The sequence below is a fragment of the Puma concolor genome, chromosome B4 (assembly GCF_028749965.1).
Source record: "Puma concolor isolate L17-30 chromosome B4, mPumCon1.1.hap2, whole genome shotgun sequence".
Classification (NCBI taxonomy): Eukaryota; Metazoa; Chordata; class Mammalia; order Carnivora; family Felidae; genus Puma; species Puma concolor.
The window spans coordinates 39,407,017-39,431,121 of NC_141673.1; the positions used below are offsets into that span (position 1 = coordinate 39,407,017).

The 24,105-nt window shown below is 35.8% G+C and overlaps 1 protein-coding gene across 11 annotated transcripts in view; it reads left to right on the top strand.

Annotated features, from left to right (window-relative positions):
- The window catches only part of PPP1R12A (protein phosphatase 1 regulatory subunit 12A), a 160,409-nt gene that overhangs the window by 114,379 nt on the left and 21,925 nt on the right, over nucleotides 1-24,105 (top strand). For 7 of the 11 annotated variants that reach the window (XM_086712740.1, XM_086712743.1, XM_086712741.1 and 4 more), the window contains 7 exons: nucleotides 693-860; nucleotides 1,256-1,432; nucleotides 8,644-8,734; nucleotides 10,015-10,215; nucleotides 10,447-10,615; nucleotides 12,628-12,749; nucleotides 24,009-24,074. In XM_086712740.1, coding sequence (XP_086568866.1) covers nucleotides 693-860; nucleotides 1,256-1,432; nucleotides 8,644-8,734; nucleotides 10,015-10,215; nucleotides 10,447-10,615; nucleotides 12,628-12,749; nucleotides 24,009-24,074 — 994 coding nt within the window. Of the gene's footprint in view, nucleotides 1-692; nucleotides 861-1,255; nucleotides 1,433-8,643; nucleotides 8,735-10,014; nucleotides 10,216-10,446; nucleotides 10,616-12,627; nucleotides 12,750-19,622; nucleotides 19,697-24,008; nucleotides 24,075-24,105 lie in introns of all 11 variants that reach the window. The other 4 variants (XM_086712745.1, XM_025926736.2, XR_015253468.1 and 1 more) reach the window with 3 other exon arrangements.

Consider the following 24,105-nt stretch of genomic DNA (forward strand, 5'->3'; position numbering starts at 1 on the left):
TAGATTTGATATATTAGGAAGCATCGTTTAGATTGTAGCATATTTAGAAGGAACTCCTTATATAATTGACTAGAGAAGTTGAAATAGATCAGTGTCTTAATTGATCTGGGCATTATTTAGTGACCTGGAAGTTTCCATTTTTCTTAGAACTCAGAGAGATGGTAATTTCTTGAATTGAAATGTTGGTAATGTCATATTGGAGAGGAGGGGGGACAAAAACCATAAATATTTACTCTGTTAAAAACAACCAAAAAGAAGAGTAAAAGATGAGCAATTATAATACAGGCATGGGTCACTCCTAAGGATGTGACTCATTGCTAAAATACTTTTCTTCAAAAAGGTTGATCTTAACTTTCCCTAAGTAAAACCAGACCTAAGTGTTTTGCTCAGACCCAGCCTGGCATGACCATATGGTCTGTTAATAGTTCGAGAAACGTAAAATATCAGATCAGAACATGTTTGAGTCCTGTCCAGGGAGGTGGGAGGCAGTAAAATGATACACTACCAAATTAGTGAAATCATCTAGACTCTAGCAAGTTGTAGATGCAACTCTTGGTGCTGGAGCTGGTGGTGTATTTAGGAACACAGTTTTTTAGATTTTTCCTAGCCTTGTGTATCTGTGTAATGTATAGACATTAACTGTAGACTACACATACAGACACATCCTATATAGATATGACTCTTTCCTTCAGTTGCTCCTTTGGTAGAAGACAAGATGATTTGATTAGTTCTAGTGTTCCAAGCACCACATCAACACCAACAGTTACCTCTGCAGCTGGGCTTCAGAAAAGCCTGCTTTCCAGCACAAGCACTACTACAAAGATTACAACGGGTTCTTCCTCAACAGGCACACAAAGCAGGTGAGTCACAGATAACATTTTGTGTTCAGGCCTACTGTGTGCTTATGTATGTGCATGCATTTTTGTTTAGAAGATTGTGGGGCTCTGGATTTTTTCATTTACCTTTTAAAATTATTTACAAGCAAAAATTGGTTCCAAAAAGAGGCAATTATGCATGTCTGGGGAAAAACGAAGTTCTTGAATTATTAACTTTTCTGGAATCAGGCTGCTTAAAATGTAAATTTCTCCCTTTGACAGCTCTGGGTGAGACTTCTGGTTCATAGTTCAAAGATGTCTTGCCTCATGTTTTAAAAAAAATCCATCCCTGTAGTCACATGTTTCAGCTGCTAGAAAGTGCTTTCATTGTTTAGCTGTTTTCCTTTTCTCTTTTTGTGTTGCTGCTTATGATGCGATAGTACCTCAAATCGTTTGTGGGCTGAGGATAGTACTGAAAAAGAAAAGGACAGTGTTCCTACGGCAGTGACCATCCCTGTTGCTCCAACTGTTGTAAATGCTGCAGCCTCAACCACAACCCTGACTACAACTACTGCTGGCACTGTCTCCTCCACATCAGAGGTCAGGGAGAGACGCAGGTGTGTAAAGGTCCTAATAGAACTGCTGATGTATCTTGCCCAGTGCTGAAAGTTGTTTGTTTTGCCTTTTAACCTTGTCAAGTTGGTGACCATCTCTTCAGTAGGTTAATAAGTGAAATAACCTGTATCAGCTCAGAACTACATGAACTGATGTAATTGGCAGTTACTAGCATTTAGGCTTGGTGACTCCCTCTGACAGAATAGATGTTTTTGTTTCAAGGAAGTGAGCCAGACACTTGTCTACTTAGCCATCTTCATTTTTTTTAGTGGTTGTTTTCATTCAAGATGGTTTTGTGATGAAGATCTAAACACACCCAGTCACACTTATGGAAGACTAGATGTAACATGACAGAAACAGATTTTTCATTCTTCTGTTTCCTCCTATTATTAAAAAATTTGATGGATGTTAAACTGTTTTTGTTACTTTCGAGACTTTTCATTTTTTTTTTTTTTTTTAAATTTTTTTTTTTCAATGTTTATTTATTTTTGGGACAGAGAGAGACAGAGCATGAAGGGGGGAGGGGCAGAGAGAGAGGGAGTCACAGAATCGGAAGCAGGCTCCAGGCTCTGAGCCATCAGCCCAGAGCCTGACGCGGGGCTCGAACTCACGGACCGCGAGATCGTGACCTGGCTGAAGCCGGACGCTTAACCGACTGCGCCACCCAGGCACCCCGAGACTTTTCATTTTAAGATTCTCTTGAAGAAAGGCTTCTTGGGCATATGTGTAAACCAAATCATTTTTAAGCACTTTGAATACGTTCTCTTAGTTTTAATTCAGTACATAAAAGGGACTCATTAATTAAATATTTTAAAGGATTTATGAATTTATTTTGTGTGCTTAAATGTTAGGAGCGTTGCTCACTTCTTCATGCTGCTGCTAATTGGCTTGGAATTTCAGATGTGGAAAGGAACTTACCTCTTTTGTGATAGCCTTGCTTTACATAAGAAACTAAGACCCAGAGATATTAAGTGACTTTTCCACTTTGATTTAATGAGAACTAAGGCGAGGCCCAAGATTACAGGAGAATCAGTCAAGTGTTTTTCCTGCTATAGCATGCATAGTTACTAGCTTTGAATTTTGTTTTTCCTCTTGAGAAAAAAAAAAATCTTAAAAAACTAAATGTGACCTTTTTTGTATTTTATTCCGTTGAGATTAAATTAGCTACATAACTGGTGTTTTGATTTTTATTTTGTTTTGTTTGTTTACTAAAATACCAACCAGATTAACTTTGTCATAGTTCTGGCATGTAGTGTTCATATACAGGCTTTGTCTCTGGTGCATGGTACATGGCCTGTAGTAAGTTATTAATGTCCTTACAGTAATATTCGTGGTGAATATATGAAAAGTAACAAAACATTAAATTTTTAAATGTTAAACATTTTCTTTCCTATCATTGCATCTTTATTTTTTGTCAGCGTGATTATGTTTTATTACTATTTCTATGGTAAGATTTAGTGATAGTTCTATAAAACCATTATAAGCAGTTAGCATTTTGTGATTTGAACACCAGTATAGGTCATACCATAGTTTAATAATTCTTCATTTTTCTATACATTAATGTTAGTTTTAGGCTTTTGAGGTGTTTTCAAGTCAGACCACATAGCCAACAGAAATTAGAAGATCATAGGCAGCCATCATTATTTTTGAGTGAAAATCAACTTGAGGACTTTGCTTTTATGGAGTAGGGGAAGTTAAGGCAGAAAGGTTAGGAATCCTTGGTTTTTTACTCCTTTAATCCTAAGGTTAGAATGCTCTCCAGGTCAGAATTTCTTCTTCTGTAACATAAGTATTTTATTTATATAATTTTTAACTTCTAGACTTGTTGGAGAAAGTTGAGTTTCAGCTTCTTAGAATTAATCCTGGAAGACAATTAGATTGAGAATTAAATATTTGGAGATATTAATAGAACAGAACAAATTTTAATAGCATAAGAAACAAAATGTATCTGTTGACATTTTCCCTGGTGTATATTACAGAAATTTTGTTTGTCTTACTCATTTTCAGTGATGTTTGCAATAATAATGTTTGTGTTTTGTTTCACGTCAAGTAATTGTTTGCAGTTTTGAATACATTGTTGACCTCTTCTGTTTGTCTTTCAATTAAATTTTGTTAATGGTTTTGAAATGTGTATAGTTGAATATTTGTCCTCAAAATGTGTATATTATGACTTAAGTATATATTGTGGCTAAAAAGATAAGTTAATACATCTATGCTATTTTAGGTATCCTCACATATATACTTTGAGATGTTATGCAAAGTTACCAAACTCACTATTAAATTCAACTATTCTATTCTTGAATTTTGTTTTTATTGATTAGGATTGGATGAGGATTTTCTGTTTTTGTTAAGATTTCCAATGGATTAATAGTGGTAGCAGAGTGGGAAGTAGAGAAGAAAAGTTAGCTTTAAATAGCATGATAGCAAATTCTTTCATTTTTTAAGTGTTTCTAATTCTCCAGTCTTTTCAAAATACAAAGCAGTATCTTACTAATAAGTTCAAGTTTGTAACATGAATTCATGTGGAACTGTTGCTTTGTATAATTATTCTCCTCCACCTTTTTCCCTTGGCTCAGCCAGCTTGCATTTGCTCATTTATCTTCCCTCTGCAAGGAAAAAAGCTGAATGAAAAAGAAGGGTTGTTTTCATTTTTTTAAAGATGTTATTTGTTGATTACCCAAAATATAAATATTATAAATAAATATATTTCAACCAATAAATCAGTGAAATAATAAATAGAATAATTGGAATTATTAGAAAATCCTTATTTTAAAAATAATAACCTTCCAGTAGCTCAGAAAATGGTAAGCCATCTAAGACTACTAAGGAGTAAAATTATGCACCCTATATAGTTTTAAGAAAGAGATGTAGTATGATATAGTAAGTTAAGGCAGCAGTGGAGTTTGAGGGGCAGCTGGGTAGCTCAGTTTGTGGGATCAAGCCCCACATCGGGCTCTGCTGGCAATGCAGAGCCTGCTTGGTATTCTCTCCTCCTCCCCCGCTCTTGCACTTTCTCTCTCTCTTAGAATAAATAAATAAGCTTTCTTTCTTTCTTTTTTTTTTTTTTAAGGCAACAATAGAGGAGGGCCTAGATGGCTCAGTCGGTTAAGCGTCCAACTCTTGGTTTTGGCTCAGGTCATGATCTCATAGTTTCATGAGTTCAAGCCCCGCGTCAGGCTACCAGTGCAGAGCCTGCTTGGGATTCTCTCTCCCTCTCCTTCTGCCCCTCCCCTACTCACACTGTCTCTGTTTCCCTCAAAATAAATAAACGGGGGGGGGGGGGGGGGTAGGCAGCAGTAGAGTTTGATATATTCTGCTATCTTTTTGATCAGCTCTTTTTAATTAAACACAAAATATGTGAATTAACTTTCTTGTCTACGTTTAATTCACAGAGGTCTGCTCTATACACGAACCCCAAGAGAGGAGAAGGAACTGAATGCCAGATGGGGACTCTTAAAATAATAGGAAACATATTGTATATTACAAATTGATAGGCTAGATTTTTATGCTGATTTGGAGCAAATGTAAGGAAAATTTAAATGAACAGAAACAGATATTATAAGTCTTTTGACTAGTAATTTTTATCCCCTTAACCTACATATGTTAAACCAGATATGATAGGTAGATTTAACTTTTATGGCAACTTGAAACTGTTGAAAAAGTAGTGAGGCTCATTTGAAGAGAGTGTGCTGGTTGATTAGTTCTGTTTGCAGAACATGGGGATTAAAAGAACAAATGGCAATGCAGATTTCCCTGTCGTAAACTATATGTGAAAATTTTGACCATTACATAGAGGAGTCAGATTCAGTAGTCCATGTTCATGCTTACTTTCAGAGCAGCCCTTGAAATACTGAAGTGATACATGCAGCCATCTGAGCTGTTCTAGTTTTTCTGTTTAACCAGATTTGCTACCACATTAAGGTTTCATCTTCTTTTATTCTTTTCTTCTCCTCGTCTGGGAGAAGTCCAAAAAGCAATACATTGCATAGGGACAGTGGATGCATAAGTAAGTACCAAATGAATCGCTAAAAAAAAATGGCCATTGGGCCATATTTTCCAAATTGATGTTTCACAGAGCACTTTTCCACATATAACAGGTGTACCATAAAAGTATGTTCTACTTAATAATCTTAGGAAATACATAGTTACGGTTAAACAGGTTTCTTCCTTGGTTCTTCTCAGAGCCTTTAACATGTTGTGATTTTCCTGGAGATGGTTAGAATATATAACATTTTCCAAATATGTATAACCAACTTCCAGAATAAACAAGCTCCTCACTCTATTCTGGAATTAATTTTCTTAAACTAAACCTGTAATAACAAGTTTATTGTTACTCTTTTTCACCTTTAAAATGACTTGTCCCAGAGAAATCACTGGAGTTGTTACAAAAGTAGGGAATAACGGTTGTATCTAAATAAAAAGCTTAAAATTCACAAGAGTTCATATACAGACAGTATGAAAATTAAGAAATAGTAGGAGAAAGAGAAGTATCAAGCTTAGTGTAGCTTGAGCATTCTGGGCCATCAAGAGGGCAAGCATCCTAACCAGTTGTATTCATCTCTCCGGATCTGTGCATTGGTACAGATGAAGTCATATGTTGCAGAATCTCTAAAAGAAAGTCAAACTAAAGAAATGCTGGTAACTAAAATGCTTTATGTACCCGGGGCACCCCGGGTGGCTCAGTAAGTTAAACATCTGACTCTCGATTTCTGCTCAGGTCATGATCTCATGGTTCGTGGAATCGAACCCTGCATTGAGCTCGGCACTGATAGCATGGAGCCTACTTGAGATTCTGTTTCCCTTTCTCTCTGCCTCTCCCCTGCTTGCTCTCTGTCTCTCTCTGAAAATAAAAATAAACTTAAAAAGAAAGAAAGAAAGTTGTATATAGTGAATTTTTTTCTTGCCCTACACTTTTAGGAGGACAAATTAAAAGCAACAGACCAAATAATTAGAAATGTAATTTTTTAAAACATTAAAATTTTAGGGGCACCTGGCTGGCTCAATGGGTTAAGTGCCTGACTTCGGCTAGGGTCATGATCTCATGGTTTGTGAGTTGAAGCCCTGCATCAGTCTCTGTGCTGATAGTGCAGAGCGTGCTTGGGATTCTGTCCTTCTCTCTACCCTTTCCCACTCATGCTCTCTCTCTCTCTCAAATAATTAAACTTAAAAAAAAAAAAGAAACTTAAGGTTATAAACTTAAATCTGTACCAGTATTTTCATAGAAACCAAATTTGGTAAAATAGAACTCTTCAATGCTTGAATCATGTGGGGTGTGCCCGATTTGTGAGATAGATGTAGTGCTAGTATAGTAGCAAAAAGACATAATCTTTCAGGATATTCTAATGTTTGTTTATTTTTGAGAGGGAGAAGGAGCAAACGGGGGAGAAGCAGAGAGAGAGGGAAGCACAGAATCTGAAGCAAACTCTGGGCTCCAAACAGCACAGAGCCCAGTGTGGAGCTCAAACTCATGAACCATGAGATCATGACCTGAGCCTAAGTCAGATGCTTAATCGACTGAGCCACGTAGGCACCCCCAGGATATTCTAGAAACCTAGAAATGAAAACATATGGATAAAGAGAAAAAAATAAGTTATGTCATTATGAAATAGTGCCCTAGGTTATTCAACCAAATAGAGAAAATAGGTGATATTTTCTCAAACCAGATGAAAAAAACAACTTAAGTCAAAGTAAAGTAGTGAGAGGATTTTCATCTTTCTCTAAGTTTGTTGGATGTCTCAGTCAAGTAAAAATACCCTCCTGAGAAGTTCTTGACTTACCTTGCTTAAAGTTGATCTGTAATTAGAGTAGAAGCAACACAGAGAACCTGTCCTCTAGTACTAACTTTAACCAATAAGTAAGAGTTAGTTGATGGAATTGAGGCAACGAGGATTTTGGTTGACAGGTGACCTTGTCATCTTAGGATTAATTTATTCAAGGAGGTGAATCCTAGGAATAATAAATCATGTATTCTAGTTTCAGACAGATTTCTAAAAACTTAAGAGTGTGAAGCAAAAGGCAGAGAAATCAAAAGGAATGGGGCTCTCTAAAAGAATTGTGAAGAAACTGAAATGATTCTAAGGAGTTGGAGGTGTGTTGTGTTCTTTGAACCTAGAGCTTTTAAAGACGCATAGAAAGAATAAAAGATAAGGCATAAAACCGAGAATAAATTCTAAAGTTTGTTATGGATATATGAATAGTTTCAGGAAGTTTAAAGAACAGAACGAGTTAAAAATTGGAAAGCATAGTAAATCTAAAAAAAGAACCCTTTTAAAAAGTTGAGCTTTTTAAAGGGGAGGGGCAGGTGATATAAACTAGATAAGTTTAATTAACAGCATAGACAATAGAAATATTCTATTTATGAGTATTGTATGAGAAATGTGAATTAGATTGTAATATAACTAAATAAAGTATTAACAATTGAACTTCCCAAGTAACCTTGATCATTGGAGGGAAGTTACTTTCTGTGTCTTGCATGGCTCTGTCTTTTCTTATTCAACCCTTTAATTAGTTATTAATCTCTTGACATGGACATATGCTTTTGAAATTGTGCATATCCTTAGACAGGATGGGGCATAGGCTTAGATCAAATATAGTGAAGTGATTGATAAGATTGATAATTGATAAGATCAGATATAGTGAAGATAAAGGTCAAGTTCTTTTTATATTAGAAAATCAGTAACCAAGAGTAGGATGCTGATTTTAAAGCAGTTTATGAATAAAAATACTTGAATTTTTAGATAACTCAAAGTGTGAACAAGAGTATGATGTCTGCCAAAAGCATCATTAATAAATGCAGTGACAGGAGTGCAGGGAGTGTTGCTTGCTCACTAGTCATCCCATATGTTAAATGTTGCCTTCACTCCTAACCATTCTGACCATGAAAAGACATTGACAATGTAGAGTTTAGCCTTCACGTATCATCTAGCATGGTATTGCAGGGAATCAGCAAAGGGACTAAGAGGACTCATCACATGGCTTTTCAAAAGAAAAAAAACAAAACTGTGGTTAGGAAGAACTTGAAAAATATAAGTTAATACTGATTATTTTCAATCTAAAACTTTATCAGATTGCATTGTTGAATTTTCGTGATTAATGAAACCGTTTTTGGAGACTTTTTCTTAAACTAAAATGCTTACCGTGTATTCATTCATACATTCGTATGTAATTCACAGATACTGTATATCCAACTAACAATTTTTATTTATTACTGTAGATCATACCTCACTCCTGTTAGAGATGAAGAGTCTGAATCCCAAAGAAAAGCAAGATCTAGACAAGCAAGACAGTCTAGAAGATCAACACAGGTATGTTTAATGTGTATAATATATAAAGCTTCAAATTGCCTTTCTCTTTTTCACTTCTCTATGAAAATATTAATGTCATTAGAGCACCTGCCTGGCTCAGTCAGAGGAGCATGTGACTATTGTTCTTGGAGTTGTGAGTACAAGCCCCATGTTGGGTGTAGAAATTATTTAAAGAAATTTTTTAAAAACTTTAAAAAAAAAAAAAAAAGAAAACACTGATGTTAGTATATAATGTGAGGAAATCTTAAAGATTGCTTTAGTAATTCTTTCCTAGCCTTTTGTATATTAAATTTAATCTAATTAATGTGAGTATTATATTTAATTGGCATATACCTTTGTATCTCTTTGCATATTTACTTTTTGTTTCTTAGATGGTGTCTGGCACAGAGTACTCAGTGCGTGTTAATGAATTAATATGATGTCTAATAATTAATAAAGAATGCTGTAAATATTTGGAGTTGTGGGGAATAGGTCTATTGTATTAGATATTTCAGACAGCTAATGTGCAAGTACCAGGAAAATGTCACTCAGTCTAGTTAGCATCTCCTTAACCTCCTTGCCATTCTAATTATATCTACTATATCATTTTGTGTCTATCCTTTCCCATAGTTGAGGCGCTCCAAAGTCCAGATTCACCTCCTTGATCCTTACTTTTATTAGTATTTCATTTCAAGCTGAACTGTTTGTTAAGGTCTTAACATATTCTTCCTGCCTTTGTACCTTTACTTTTTGAAATCTCACCTGTTCTTTAAGGCTTATCCTTTAAAAATTATTTCTTTACTGAAATTTTTTTCAGTAAATACATATGTATGTGTTTATACATACATATTATACATATATATACATATATATGTTATACATGTTGTTTGTATATATTTATGTTTTTACATATATATATATAAAACAGAAGTACATATAAATTCAGTGTATAAACAATGTATATATCAGCTTTTCCTTCTTTGTACTTCTTAGGAATATTTATATTCATATTCATGTGATAGTACTGTCATCTCCTCCCCTTTTTTTAATTTCTTAAATATAGAGACTATTTCTTACATGTATTTTGTCTTTTCCAGTACCTATTACTGTGCTTGCTCATGATGATTCTTCATAGAATGAATGTGACTTGCCCACTAAAAATTTTGTTCGAATTTGCAAACCAATTCCAAACGTGTATTTGACTTCCAATACATTCATATTAAATTTGTCTACTTATTAAATATTTCTTTGAAACAAGCTATACTGCTTCTCATTCTTAAATTTACCTTTTTAATGTACAGGGAGTAACACTGACTGATCTTCAGGAAGCTGAAAAAACAATAGGAAGAAGTCGTTCTACCCGAACCAGAGAACAAGAAAATGAAGAAAAAGAAAAAGAAGAAAAAGAAAAACAGGATAAAGAGAAGCAAGAAGAAAAGAAGGAGTCAGAAACATCTAGAGAAGATGAATATAAACAAAAATACTCCAGAACATACGATGAGGTAATAGTGTACCACCAACACAGCTAGGTCAAATGGTATGACTAGTTTTGTGACTTTCAGTATACAAGAGATTTATATACCGACAAACTATATACAAAATACTCCAAAGGACCAGAAATCTGAATTATTTTGAGATGATTAGAATGTTATTTTTCTTTCAAAATGAACCTGTGTTTAGATGTTTTTAACTGTTAAATATTTTACGTGGGAATTAATTTTAATATTTCACAGACTTACCAGCGTTACAGACCAGTATCCACTTCAAGTTCTACCACCCCATCCTCTTCACTTTCTACCATGAGCAGTTCACTCTATGCTTCAAGTCAGCTAAACAGGCCAAATAGTCTTGTAGGTATAACTTCCGCTTACTCCAGAGGATTAACAAAAGAAAATGAAAGAGGTAAGAAGACCTTTGTTTCCTTCAAATAATCCTTTGAATTTTTTTTTTTTCTAATTTATAGTACTACAGAAAAGAAACAACTTTTCTAAACTGGGAGTCATTCCATTTTTTCTTTCAAAAAGAAGATGATGGTCAAAAATAAGAAGAGTAGAAAATAAAAATAGGAAATTATGTAGTCTGGCATTGTTACATATATCTTTATAATTTAAGACTTCACAAAAAGCATTATGTACACCAACATAGAAAAGTCAGCATGGAAGAACTGGTGGGAGACTATTTCTAGGAGCTGTTTATTAGTGCCTGAAGTTACTTCTTGCCTATTGGATCATATCTTTAAATTTTTTATATGTGAATTGTTTTAAACTAAAATCACTTAAAACACATGTAGTGTCCTTGCTAAAACAAAATGGTTTTTATGCTTATTTCTTGAGAAATAGATTTCTTTTTCAGTGATATGTTGGCATATTGATAATCACTATTAACATTTCTTATTTTTTCATATAAACTTCCTATTTAAATTTTAATAATTCCTACTTTAATTAAGAGATTGGTACTAAATAAAATTATTTCTAATTTAGGCGTTTTATATTTTAAAAGAAAATCCCACAGTATTAGTCATGATAATATCAGTAATCATGAAGGATAAACTTCAGAAAAATTAAGTTTTCCCCAATTTTCAGCTGACTTTTCTTTTTTTGGTCATTGAGATATTTCAGTTCTTTAAAATACTAAGCGTGAGGCTCACATAATGGTTTGTAAAAACCTTGAGCCAACTTTGAAAATTAGGGATATTTGCATAAAAGTTTAGATTTTCATCTTCTATTGAAAAGTGGGAAGATTAAGCAACACTGTTTCTAATTCTCACATATCAACGATTGGCTAGAGGCAAGGAGTAAGTTACAGCCCCTCACCCCTTGGAATAGTGCCCTCCTGGCCCATTTTATCCATTTATATTATCTGGATGGCCACTATATGCATTGGAGTTTGAGATCTTTGCTCTAAACCAATTCCAAAAACAATTCTAAAAAAACTTGTTGGCACTATAATTTTGAAATTTCTTTTGCTGTGACTCTTTGCTAATGGCACAGGAAGGAGACTTTTAGAAATAATTTCTAACATTACTTTGTTCCATATAGATGTCTACTTTTTAAAACCTATTTGAAGGCCCCTTTATAGAATATAGGTCTAAAGCTATTTTAACTATCCTAAGAAGGAAACAAATTTTGAGACTATATTTAAAAAAAATTTTTTTTTAATGTTTATTTATTTTTGAGAGAGAGAGACAGTGAGACACAGAATCCAAAGTAGGCTTCGGGCTCTCAGCTGTCAGCACAGAGCCTGATGTGGGGCTCAAACCCATGAACCGTAAGATTATGACCTAAGCCAAAGTCAGACCCTTAACCAACTGAGTCACCCGGGCACCCCAAGACTACATTTTATGTTGACGTGTTTTAAAAGATAAATATTTTTCCCAGAAAAAAAGAGTTTGTTCTTAGATACTGTCTAATAGAAATGAAATGAATACTGTATTTATTCTACCGAATGAGGATTGGGAATAGTAGAAACAGAAACTGAAAAACTCGTTCTATGTCTGCTAGCTGTTCCATCATTAAGAACTGTTTGTTTTCTTCGAAGTGTTAACTTTGGGTATAGTAACCCCCTATCAAACATTAATAACTCGAGCCCTGTTTTCTTCATAGGATTCAATTATTTTCTGTTCAGCAAATATTATTAAGTATGTCTTTTGGCAGATGTTTTGTTTCAGGCACTAGGAAAATGAAATAATAAAAATCAGTTCTTGTCTTGATCAAGAACCTGTCTAATGGGAGATACAAATACATGTCTAAACCAAGTGTTTTATAGGAATGCTGAGGGGGCAAAAATAATTCTGACTGGAAAATTTTAGAAGCCTTTATAAAGGAGGTTGATTTTGAAATATGATTACTACATTTTTCTTATAAAATACTATCAAAATACGTTGCTACCATGTGGTTCATTATAATCCTTAACAGAGGGAGAAAAGAGAGAAGAGGAAAAAGAAGGAGAAGATAAATCACAACCTAAATCAATCCGAGAACGACGACGACCAAGAGAGAAAAGGAGATCTACGGGAGTTTCATTTTGGACACAAGATGTGAGAACCTATTAAAATATAGCTACTTGATAGTATACTTAATCTTTCTAGAAGTACAGACTAACAATTTCTTACATGCCTCAGATTACGTGTGCTTTTAGCTCATCACTGAATTTTGAGTCCGGTTATTAAATCAGAAAAGTTCTTCTTTATTAGGATAGTTAATGAGTACTTAGATTTTTGGTATTACTAAAAAGCAGTTCTGTCCCAATTTTGGAATAAAAATAATAATGGCTGTTATTAAAAATAATATATATATTAGTGTATAGTGGCTGAAGTGCTGCTTTATCTTGGAGATTTTTGAAAGAATGATGCTTTACATATTTTTATTATTATTATATATTACTTTCAAAGTATACAACATAGTGATTCAACAATTATATACAACAAAATGCCCACCGCAGTAAGTATAGTTACCGTGTCATTATACAAAGTTAGTACAATATTATTGACTATATTCACTCACTATGTGGTACTTTTCATCACCTTGACTTATAACTGGAAGTTTGAACCTCTTAATCCCTTTCACCTATTTCACCTATCTCACCTATCTCCCACCCTTATCCCCTTTTGCAACAATCAGTCTGTTCTCTGTATTTATGAGTCTGTTTTTGGTTTTTTGTTTGTTAATTTTGGGGGCTTTTTGATTCTACATGAAAGTAAAACATGTGGTATTTGTTTTTCTCTGTTTGACTTATTTCTTTTAGTATAATACCCTTTAGGTCTTTCCATGTTGTGAATGGAAAGATTTCTTTTTTTCTATTTATGGATGCATAATATTCCATTGTATCTATTTCCACATCTTTTTTATTTATCTGTACATGAACAGTTGCTTCCTTCCCTTGGCTATTGTAAATAATGCTACAACGAACATGGGGATGAATAGTCTTTAAGGATTAGTGATTGGGTTTTCTTCAGGTAAATTACCCAGCAGGGGAATTACTGGGTCACATGGTATTTCTATTTTTAATTTTTTGAGGAAGCTCCATTGTGTTTTCCATAGTGGTTACACCAATCTGCATTCCCACCAGCAGTGCACAAAGGTTCTCTTTTCTCTATGTCCTTGCTAGCACTTGTTATTTCTTTATGATGCTAATCATTCTGACTGGTGCAAGATGTTATCTCATTGTGGTTTTTATTTGCATTTTCCTGATGATTAGTGATGTTGAACATCTTTTCATGTGTCTTCTGGCTCTTTATGTGTATTCTTTGAGCTTATTTATTTTGAGAGAGAGAGAGAGCAGGGTAGGGGCAGAGAAAGAGGGAAAGAGAGAATCCCAGGCAGGCTCTGTGCTGTCAGCACAGAGCCTGATGCGGGACTTGCAACTCACAAACCTGAGCCAAAACCAAGAGTCAGACACTTAACTGACTGAGCCACTCAGGTGCCCCTCTATGTGTCTTCTTTAGAAAAATGTTTTTTCAAGTCCTCTGCCCATTTTCTTTTTTTTTTTTTTTTTTTCAACGTTTATTTACCTTTGGGACAGAGAGAGACAGAGCATGAACAGGCGAGGGGCAGAGAGAGAGGGAGACACAGAATCGGAAACAGGCTCCAGGCTCCGAGCCATCAGCCCAGAGCCCGATGCGGGGCTCGAACTCACGGACCGCGAGATCGTGACCTGGCTGAAGTCGGACGCTTAACCGACTGCGCCACCCAGGCGCCCCACCTCTGCCCATTTTCTAATTGGACTTTTTTTTTTTTTTTTGGTTGAGTTATACAAGGTTTTTATATTTTTTGAATATTAGCCCCTTACCAGATAATATCGTTTGCAGGTATCTGCTTGCATTCAGTAGATTGCCTTTTCATTTTGCTGATGGTTTCCTTCATTGTACAAAAGCTTTTTAATTTGATAAGCACCAGTTGTTTATTTTTGCTTTTGTTTCCCTTGCCTGAGGGGACAGATCCAAAAAACTATTGCTAAGGCTGATAACCAAGAGTTTACTGCCTATGTTTTCTTTTAGGAGTTTCATGGTTTCTGGTCTTACATTTAGATCTTTAATCCATTTTGAGTTTATTTTTGTGAATGGTATAAGAAAGTGGTCTGGTTTCATTCTTTTGCATGTAGCTGTCCAGTTTTCCAGCACCATTTATTGACGAGACTGTCTTTTCCTTATTATATATTCTTTTGCTTTGTTGAAGATTAATTAACTTATATACACGTGGGTTTATTTCTGGCTTCTCTTTTCTGTTCTGTTGATCTGTATGTCTATATTTGTGACAGCACCATAATATTTTGGATAGGATGGACATTTTGACAGTATTTTTCTAGTCCATGAGCATGGTATATCTTTTCATCTCTTTGTGTTATCTTTCATCATAGTTTCTTTACTTCTCTTTTGGCTAGTCTAGTTCATTATTAATGTATAGAAATGCAACATTTTTGCATATTGATTTTGTATCCTGCAATTTACTGAATTCATTTACTCTATTTTTTTGGTGGCATCTTCGGAGTTTTCTGTATATGGTATGTCATCTGCAAATGGTGATGGTTTTACTTCTTTCTTGATAATTTAGATGTCTTTCATTTCCTTTTCTTGTCTGATTGCTGTGGGTGGGAATTCCAATAGTACTATATTGAATAAAAGTGGTGAGAGTAGATAGACATCCTTGTCCTGTTTCTGATCGTAGAAGAAAAGCGTTTAGCTTTTCACTGTCAAGTATGATGTTAACTATGGGTTTTTCATCTATGGCCTTCATTATGTTGAGGTATGTTTCCTGTAAACCCACTGGGTTGAAAATTTTTATCATGAAAGGATGCTGAATTTTGTCAAATACTTTTTCTGTACCAAGACGATCATGATTTTTATCCTTCATTTTGTTAATATGTTGTATCATATTGACTGATTTTTATATTGCACCTTTGCATCCCTAAGATAAGTCCCATTCAATCATGGTGAATGATCCTTTTGATGTATTTGGTTTGCTAATGTTTTGTTGAGGGATTTTGCATGTATGTTCACCAGTGATATTGTTCTATAATTTTCTTTTTCTGTAGTGTTTTTGTTTGATTTTGGTATCAGGGTAATCCTGGCCTTATAGAATGAATTCTATAAGGACACATTCTTTCCTCTTCTGTTTTTTAGAATAGTTTGGGAAGGATAGGTATCAGCTCTTTAAATCTTTGGTAGAGTTCACCTATAAAGCCATCTGATCCTGGACTTCACTCTTTACCAGGCATTTTTTGATTACAGATTCAATTTCATTACTAGTAATCAGTCTGTTCAGATTTTCTACTTCTCCCTGATTTAGTCTTAGAAGATAATATGTTTCTAGAAATGTCCATTTCTCCTAGAATGTCTAATTTTTTGGCATGTCATTGTTTTTAGTAGTCTCTTATTCTTTGTACTCCTGTGGTGTCCATTGTAACTTCTCTTTCATATTTTATTTCAATTCTCTTTTTTTGATGAAGCTGGACGAGTTTTAAAGAACCAGCTCTTAGTTTCATTGCTCTTTTCTGTTGTTTTTTAGTCTGTATTCATTTATTTCTGCTCAGATCTTTATAATTCCCTTTTTTCTACTAACTTTGGGCTTCATTTGTTCTTTTCTTAATTCCTTTAGGTGTAAAGTTTGATTGAGACCTTTCTTGTTTCTTGAAGTAGGTCTGTATCGCTATAAACTTCCATTTTAGAATTGCTTTTGTATCCCAAAGATTTTGAACCATTATTTCCCTTTTCATTTATCTCTGGGCAATTTTTTATTTCCTCTTTGATTTCTCCATTGACCCCATTGGTTGTTTAGTAGCATACTGTTTACCACGTGTTTGTGGTCATTGATTTTAGTTTCATACTATTTTGGTCAGAAAAGAGCTTGATAAGATTTCAATCTTAAATTCATTTAGACTTGTTTTGTGGCCTGACATGATCTGTCCTTGAGAATGTTCCATGTACATTTGAAAATACTTCCATGAATTTTGTTTTTGGATAGAGTGTTCTGTATGTATCTGTTAAGCCCATCTTGTCTAATGTGTCATTCAAAACCACTGATTTTTCTTTCTCGATGCTCTGTCCATTGATATAAGTAGGGTACTAAAAGTTCCCTACTATTGTATGATTTTCAGTTATGTCCTTTATGTCTGTTAATATTTGCTTTATGTTTCTAGGTGCTTCTATGTTGGGTTCATAGATATTTACAATTCTTCTATTCTCCTCTTAAATTGATCTCTATCATTATGTAATGCCCTCTTTGCCTCTTTCTACAGTCTTTGTTTTATTTTTTTTTATGTTTATTTTGTGAGAGCAAGTGCAAGTTGGGGAGGGGCAGCAAGAGAGGGAGAGAGAATCCCAAGAATCCCAATCCTCACTGATAGCACGGAGCTCCCAGCAGGGCTTGATCTCATGAACCATGTGATCATGACCTGAGCTAAAATCAGGAGTTGGACATTTAACTGACTGAGCTACCCAAGTCCCCCTATAGTCTTCTTCTTCTTCTTTTTTTTTTTTTTTTAACATTTATTTATTTTTGAGATACCAAGAGAGACAGAGCTTGAGCATGGGAGGAGTGGAGGGAGAGGGAGACACAGAATCTGAGGCAGGCTCCAGGCTGTGAGCTGTCAGCACAGAGCCTGAAGCGGGGCTCAAACTCATGAACTGCGAGATCATGACCTGAGCCAAAGTCGGACACCCAACTGACTGAGCCACCCAGGCACCCCTACCAGTCTTTGTTTTAAAGTCTCTTTTGTCTGGGGTGCCTGGGTGGCTCAGTTGGTTAAGCACCGACTTCAGCTCAGGTCATAGTCTCACAGTTCAAGAGTTCGAGCCCTGCATCAGACTGTGCTGACAGCACAGAGCCGCCTGCTTTGGATCCTGTGTCTCCTCTCTCTCTCTCTCTCTCTCTGCCCCTCCCCTGCTTGCGCTTTCTCTCTCTGTCTCTCTCTCTCTCAAAAATGAAAAAAATAAACACAAAAGAAAAAAATTAAGTCTCGTTTGTCTGATCTTGGTATTGCCATCTTGGCTCCCCCCGCCCCCCCCCATTTGCATGGAATATTTTTTTTCTATCCCTTCACTTTTAGTCTGTGTGTGCCTTGAGATCTGAAATCAGTCTTTTGTGGGCAGCACGTAGTTGAGTCTTGTTTTTTTAACCATTTAGTCATCCTTTGTCTTTCCATTAGAGCATTTAGTCCATTTATATTTAAAGTAAGTATCGATAGGTATGTACTTACTGCAGTTTTGTTCATTGTTTTCTGGTTCTTTTTATAGTTCTCTGTTTCTTCTCTTACTCTCTTCCTTTGGATTTGATGACTTTCTTTCATGGTATGCTTGAATTCTTTTCTTTTCAATTTCTGTGTATCTATTTTAGGTTTATAACATTCTATGTATGTAGCAGTTTATCTTGTTAATGGTCATCGCTTAAGCTCAAACACATTTTTTTAATGTTTATTTATTTTTGAGAGAGAGAGAGAGAGAGAGAGCACCAGCAGGGGAGGGGCAGAGAGAAGGAAATAGAGGATCCCAAGTGGACTCCATGCTGACAGAAGAGAGCCTGATGTGGGGCTCAAACTCATGATCTGAACTGAAGCCAGATGCTTAACCAAATGAGCCACCCAGGCACCCCAAGTTCAAACACATTCTAAAAGTTTTTTTACTCCTTCCTCCATATTTATATATATAACATATTATTTCCTCTCTTTTCTGTGTGTATCCTTTAACTACTGTGTGTAGATATAATTAATTTTTACTACTTTTGTTTTTTTAATCTTCATATATTAGCCAGTGACATTTTTTCCTTTCATAATTTTCTTATTTCTAGTTATGGCTATCTCTTTTCCAGTTATAGAAGTCTCTTTAACATTTCTTATAAGGCTAGTTTAGTGGTGATGAAGTCCTTTAACTTGTTTGTGAAACTCTTTATCTCTCCTGCAATTATTAATAACCTTTCTAGGTAAAGTAAGCTTTTGGATGTAGGTTTTTTTCCTTTCTATACTTTGAATATATTATGCCACTCCCTCCTGGCCGGTAAAGTGTCTGCTGAAAAATAATCTGATAACATTACAGGGTTTCCCTTGTACAAAACTAGTTGATTTTAAAGATTCTCTTTATTGGGGCCCCTGGGTGGCTCAGTCAGTTAAGCGTCTGACTCTTGATTTCTCATGATTGTGAGATCACGGGACCGTGCTTGGGGTTCCACACTGGATGTGGAGCCTGCTTAGGATTCTCTGTCTCCCTCTTCCTCTGCCCCTCCCCACCCTCGTCTGTCTCTCAAAAAAAAAAAAAAGAGGGGCGCCTGGGTGGCGCAGTCGGTTAAGCGTCCGGCTTCAGCCAGGTCACGATCTCGCGGTCCGTGAGTTCGAGCCCCGCGTCAGGCTCTGGGCTGATGGCTCAGAGCCTGGAGCCTGTTTCCGATTCTGTGTCTCCCTCTCTCTCTGCCCCTCCCCCGTTCATGCTCTGTCTCTCTCTGTCCCAAAAAAATAAATAAAAACGTTGGAAAAAAAAAAGAAAGAAAAGATTCTCTTTACTGTTAATTTTTGATGTTTTATTTATTATATATCTTGGTGTGGACCTCCTTGAATTCCTCTTGTTTGGGGATCTGTGTGCTTCCTGGACCTGGATGTCTGCTCCTTTTCCCAGGTTAGGGAGGTTTTTAGTTATTATTTCTTAAAATAAGTTTTCTGTCTCTTTCTCTCTTCTCCTTCTGAGACTCCTATAATGTGAATGTTAGTTCAAATAATGCTTGATGTTGTCCCAGAGGTCCCTTTAACCTATCCTCATTTTTTCTTTTTGTTTTTTTTAGCTTGGGTGCTTTCTACTACCCTGTCTTCAAGATGGCTGATTCATTATTTTGCATTCTCTAATCTGCTGTTGATGTTAATGTATTTTTCATTTCAGTTACTGTATTCTTCAGTTCTGATTGGTTCTTTTTTATATTTTTCTTTGTTGAAGTTCACACTGAGTTCATCCATTATTCTCAAGCCCAGTGAACACCTTTATGACCATTACTTTGAACTCTGTATTAGGTATATTGTTTATTTCCATTTCATTTAGTTCTTTTTCTGAGGTTTTGTCTTATTCTTTCATTTGAAACCTAACTCCTGTTTCCTCATTTTGTCCTACTCTCCGTGTTTGTTTCTCTGTATTAGGTAGGTCAGCCATGCCTTCTGGTCTTGAAAGTAATGGCCTTGTGTAGAAAGGGTTTTGTGGTGCCCTGTAACATGACCCTTCTGACCACCCGTCAACAGAACCAGACACTCCAGTGTATCCCCTGTGTGACCTGGGTGCACTCTTCTGTTTTAACTAGGCCATGAGTGCTCCAGGGGTGTTGGTGGGTGGGCTGGCCCTCATCCTAGCTGGCTGAAGCTACAGGGCTGGCTCTCCTCCTTTGAATGTGCTCCAGCCACCACCAGGCTGCCTGCTAGGTGTGATGAGCAGTAATTGTTTTCTGGGGACATCAGTCCTGACCATGACTGTCCACCAGGTATTGCAGAGCAGGAGTCACTGTGAAGGGGTACCTGCCAATACGGGTGGAATGAATGGGGACCGTCCACAGGGAAAGCTCGGGTTGGGTGAGCATAAGGTAAGATAGAGGGTGTCAAAACTGGCCCCTTTGGCCAGCTAGGCAGAGGGGGTTGGAAATGGTGCTAGCTAGTACCTTCTTTCCCAAAGAAAGCTCCTATAAATCTCTGCCCCTCAAGCACATGCCCTAAAATTAGTCCATAAATCTTCATAATCTAGGTGCTTTTCAAACTGCTGCTTCTGTGCCGAGTCTCAGACCAAATGACAGAGTACAGTGTCCCTTTGCAAGTAAAGCATCAGTTTCCATACAGCCCTCTGGCTCTTCTGCAGTTAAGCCCTGCTGATTTTCAAAGCTAGATGTTACGGAGCCTCATCTACCCTGTGCAGATCCCCAGGGTAAGGAGTGCCTAATGTGAGGCTTGACCCCCTTGTAGGACCTCTGTACCTGTATCATCCCTCTCATTTGTGGGTTGTCCGTCCTACCCTTCTTAATATGGCTTCTCTATGATTTTAGCTTTGGAAGACCTGTTCTGCTAATTTTCAAGTTGTTTTCAGAGTGAGTTATATGTAGCTGTTGCCTCAGTGTGTCCATGGAAGGAAGTGAGCTCATGATCCTACTTCACCATCTTCCTAGAACTCCTTAAGATGCTTTACATTTAACCCATTTTCATGAATATGATGCTACAATATATATAACAGATCTCAAGTGATGTTTGATAGGAGTAGTGTTTTGGCTTACAAAATTTTATTTTTTTCCCTTATCCCTGATTGTATATATGCCTGATGTTGCTATTCATATTATACAGGAGAAAGAACTGTGGGGTAGCACAGTTAATGTGAAATTTATGCTGTTTGAATAGAACATATAACTATAGAAGGGCAAACATAATGTGTTTGAGTTGTTTTGTTTTATTTAGACTCTTGGGTTTTTTTCCATTTTTTCTTTTAATTTTTATTTTATTTTTTTAAGTAGGCTCCACCCCCAGCGTGGAGCCCAAAACAGGGCTTGAACTCACCACCCTGAGATTAAGACCTGAGCTAAGATCAAGAATCCGATGCTTAACCGAATGAGCTACCCAGGCACCTCTCTTTTAATTTTTACTACAGAAAAATCAAACCTACAAAAGTAGCAGAGAACTATAATTACCCCACCCATTGTTTAAGCTAAATCCCTACCACCTCACCAATTCCCATATTATTGAAGAAAATCTGCAGAAGATTATTTCATCTAAAAAACTTTAGTATGTATTTTTAAGAGGAAGTATTCCTTTTTAAAAATTATTAAAATTGTATTTTTTAAGTAATAAAAATAATCACAATATATGTTGTCATACAACAAATGATCACAAAACCATGCCCACATTTTTTTGTTAAATAAATTAACAATAAGTCCTTAATATTGAATATCCAGTCAGTTTTAATGTCCATTTAACTCGTATACACCATAAATGGTTTGTTGTTGTACTTCTGGTTTGATTGGAATACAGTAGGGATTATACATGGTGATTAATTATGTCTTTAAAGCCTCTTTTAATCAGTTTCTCCCTCCCATTTTTTTTCTTAAAATTATTTTTTGTTGTTGTTTATTTATTTATTTTGAAAGAGAGCAAGCACAAGTGGGATAGGGACAGAGAGAGAGAGAGAGAGAGAGAGAGAGGGAGGGAGGGAGGGAGGGAGGGAAGGAGGGAGAGAGAATTCCAAGCAGACTCCAAGCTGTTAGAGCCCGACGTGGGGCTCAAACCCACAAACCACAAGATCATGACCTGACCCAGTATCAAGAGTCGGACACGTAACCAACTAAGCCACTAAGGCACCCCTCCTTACAGTTATTTTTGAATGAACTGGGTTGTCATATCCCTGAAATGTAGTTTAACACATTAATGTGGTTTTTTATATTTCCTTTAAATTGGTAACTACCATTTTACTGTTTGGCAGCTACCAGGTAGAGAACTGATCTGATTGTTTCAGAATTCTTCTGGCAAGGTATCTTTCTTCATCAGAAAGTATCTGATGTCTGGTTGATTTTAATTGATTGCCCATTAACATTTTAGTAGCAGTAAAATAAAACCTCACAGTCTTAGCACCCTAACATACTAGTTCTTATTACTTAAAATTACCTTCTTAATAAGTCATCTGTCTTAGGAGATTCATAGACAAAGCTGTGTTTATTATATAATATTTCTTTTTCCCCAGTTTTATTCAGATCAGTTCTCCCTTCAGAACTTCACTTTCTGGAATTCTACCCTTAACTACCATTGTAAAGATCCTTCCTGGGATTCATATTGGCAATATTCATCTTTTTAACTTAAGCCTACATTGAATTGTATTCTAATCAGCCATCAAGCACAGGTCTTCTTTCTCCTTTGTAGCCACATTTGAACCTGTATCAGATCATATACAAAAAGAACAAAGGGCTTTGTCAAAGAAAGGGTGGTGCATAGTTAGGCAGGTTTTTAATCTCTTGTATTATTAGGCTCCCTCCCCCTTTTTTTATTATCACTTTTTTGGACCTCTGAACCTCCCCACTTTGTAAATTTCTAGTTTCTGGTTTTTGCCATGAAACTGCAGTGCTTAAAAATAATCAGTTCATTATGTGGAATTCATATTTTTATATGAATATGTTTATATTAATAAATAATACTAGCAGCAGCACCATTGATTTTACCTGGTCACTTAGTAACTTCACACATTATTTTTGCTAGGTGACAATATGATAGCCTATATACAAAGATTTCCTCTAATCCTTAGAATAATTCCATAAAGTTTTTTTCTTTAATGTATATTTATTTTTGAGAGAAAGAGAGAGCATGAGCACACGTGCAAGCAGGGGAGGGGCAGACAAAGGGAGACGGGATCCGAAGCAGGCTCTGTGCTGACAGCAAAGAGCCCAGTGCTGGGCTTGAACTCATTAACCATGAGATCATAACCTGAGCTGAAGTAAGACTCTTAACCAGCTGAGCCACCTACGTGCTCCATAATTCTATAAAGTTTTTATCCCCTATGGGTAAGGTAAGTATGGCTCCAAAAATTTTAATAAATTTACCCTCAGTCACGCTGAAAATAGCTATACCAATATGCAACTAGGGTGATCTTGTTTTAAAGCCTGTGGCATTTTTTTTTAAGCCTGTGGCATTTTTATAGTGAGCCTGAGCTAGATATCTGTGAATGGAAATTTCCCTTTCCTTTTTTTTTCAGCCCTTTAAGGTTTGTTGAGATGTTCAAGGCCTTACACTAGAATATTCCCATAGTCTGGGATTCTAGGCTTTTAGCCATCTGAGACCTTGATTTTCTATTTGGTGTGCTGTAAACTTCCAAGAAATTTCCAGATGGATGAACTACCTACACGTGATAGGATTTCTGCATAAATCTTGCAAGCTTATAGAATCTAACTCTTCTTACTTAATACAATGGACTTCCTATTTTTGCTGCCTCCTTATAATTGAGTGTCTAAATAGTTCATTTAACTATTAAAGCACATGTAGCATCATTACAATATAAAATGGAATACCTTCTTTCTTCTGCTAAGGCTCCAGTTTCTTCATCCCCATTGTGAATGTTTCTTACATTTTGTTTTTAGGTAGATGGTCTTTTTTCACCATGTATGCTAACCTACTTAAATTGTGTCATGTGGACAAAATAGACTTCCTCTAAACAGGGTAGGAAAATTCGCACTCAAAAATCAGTTCTCCTTTTGATCTGTTGCTGGGTAGATTTTTCTCAAGGTCATTTTAAATTAGAAAAGCCCTAAAATATTTAAATATCAACTGTTTGAAATATATTTCTACTTTTCTAAAGTAAAGTGACAATCTATTTTAGAGTGATGAAAATGAACAAGAGCAACAATCAGATACAGAAGAAGGATCCAACAAGAAAGAAACTCAGGTAAGAAAGCATTATTTTTTGTGTTTAGAAG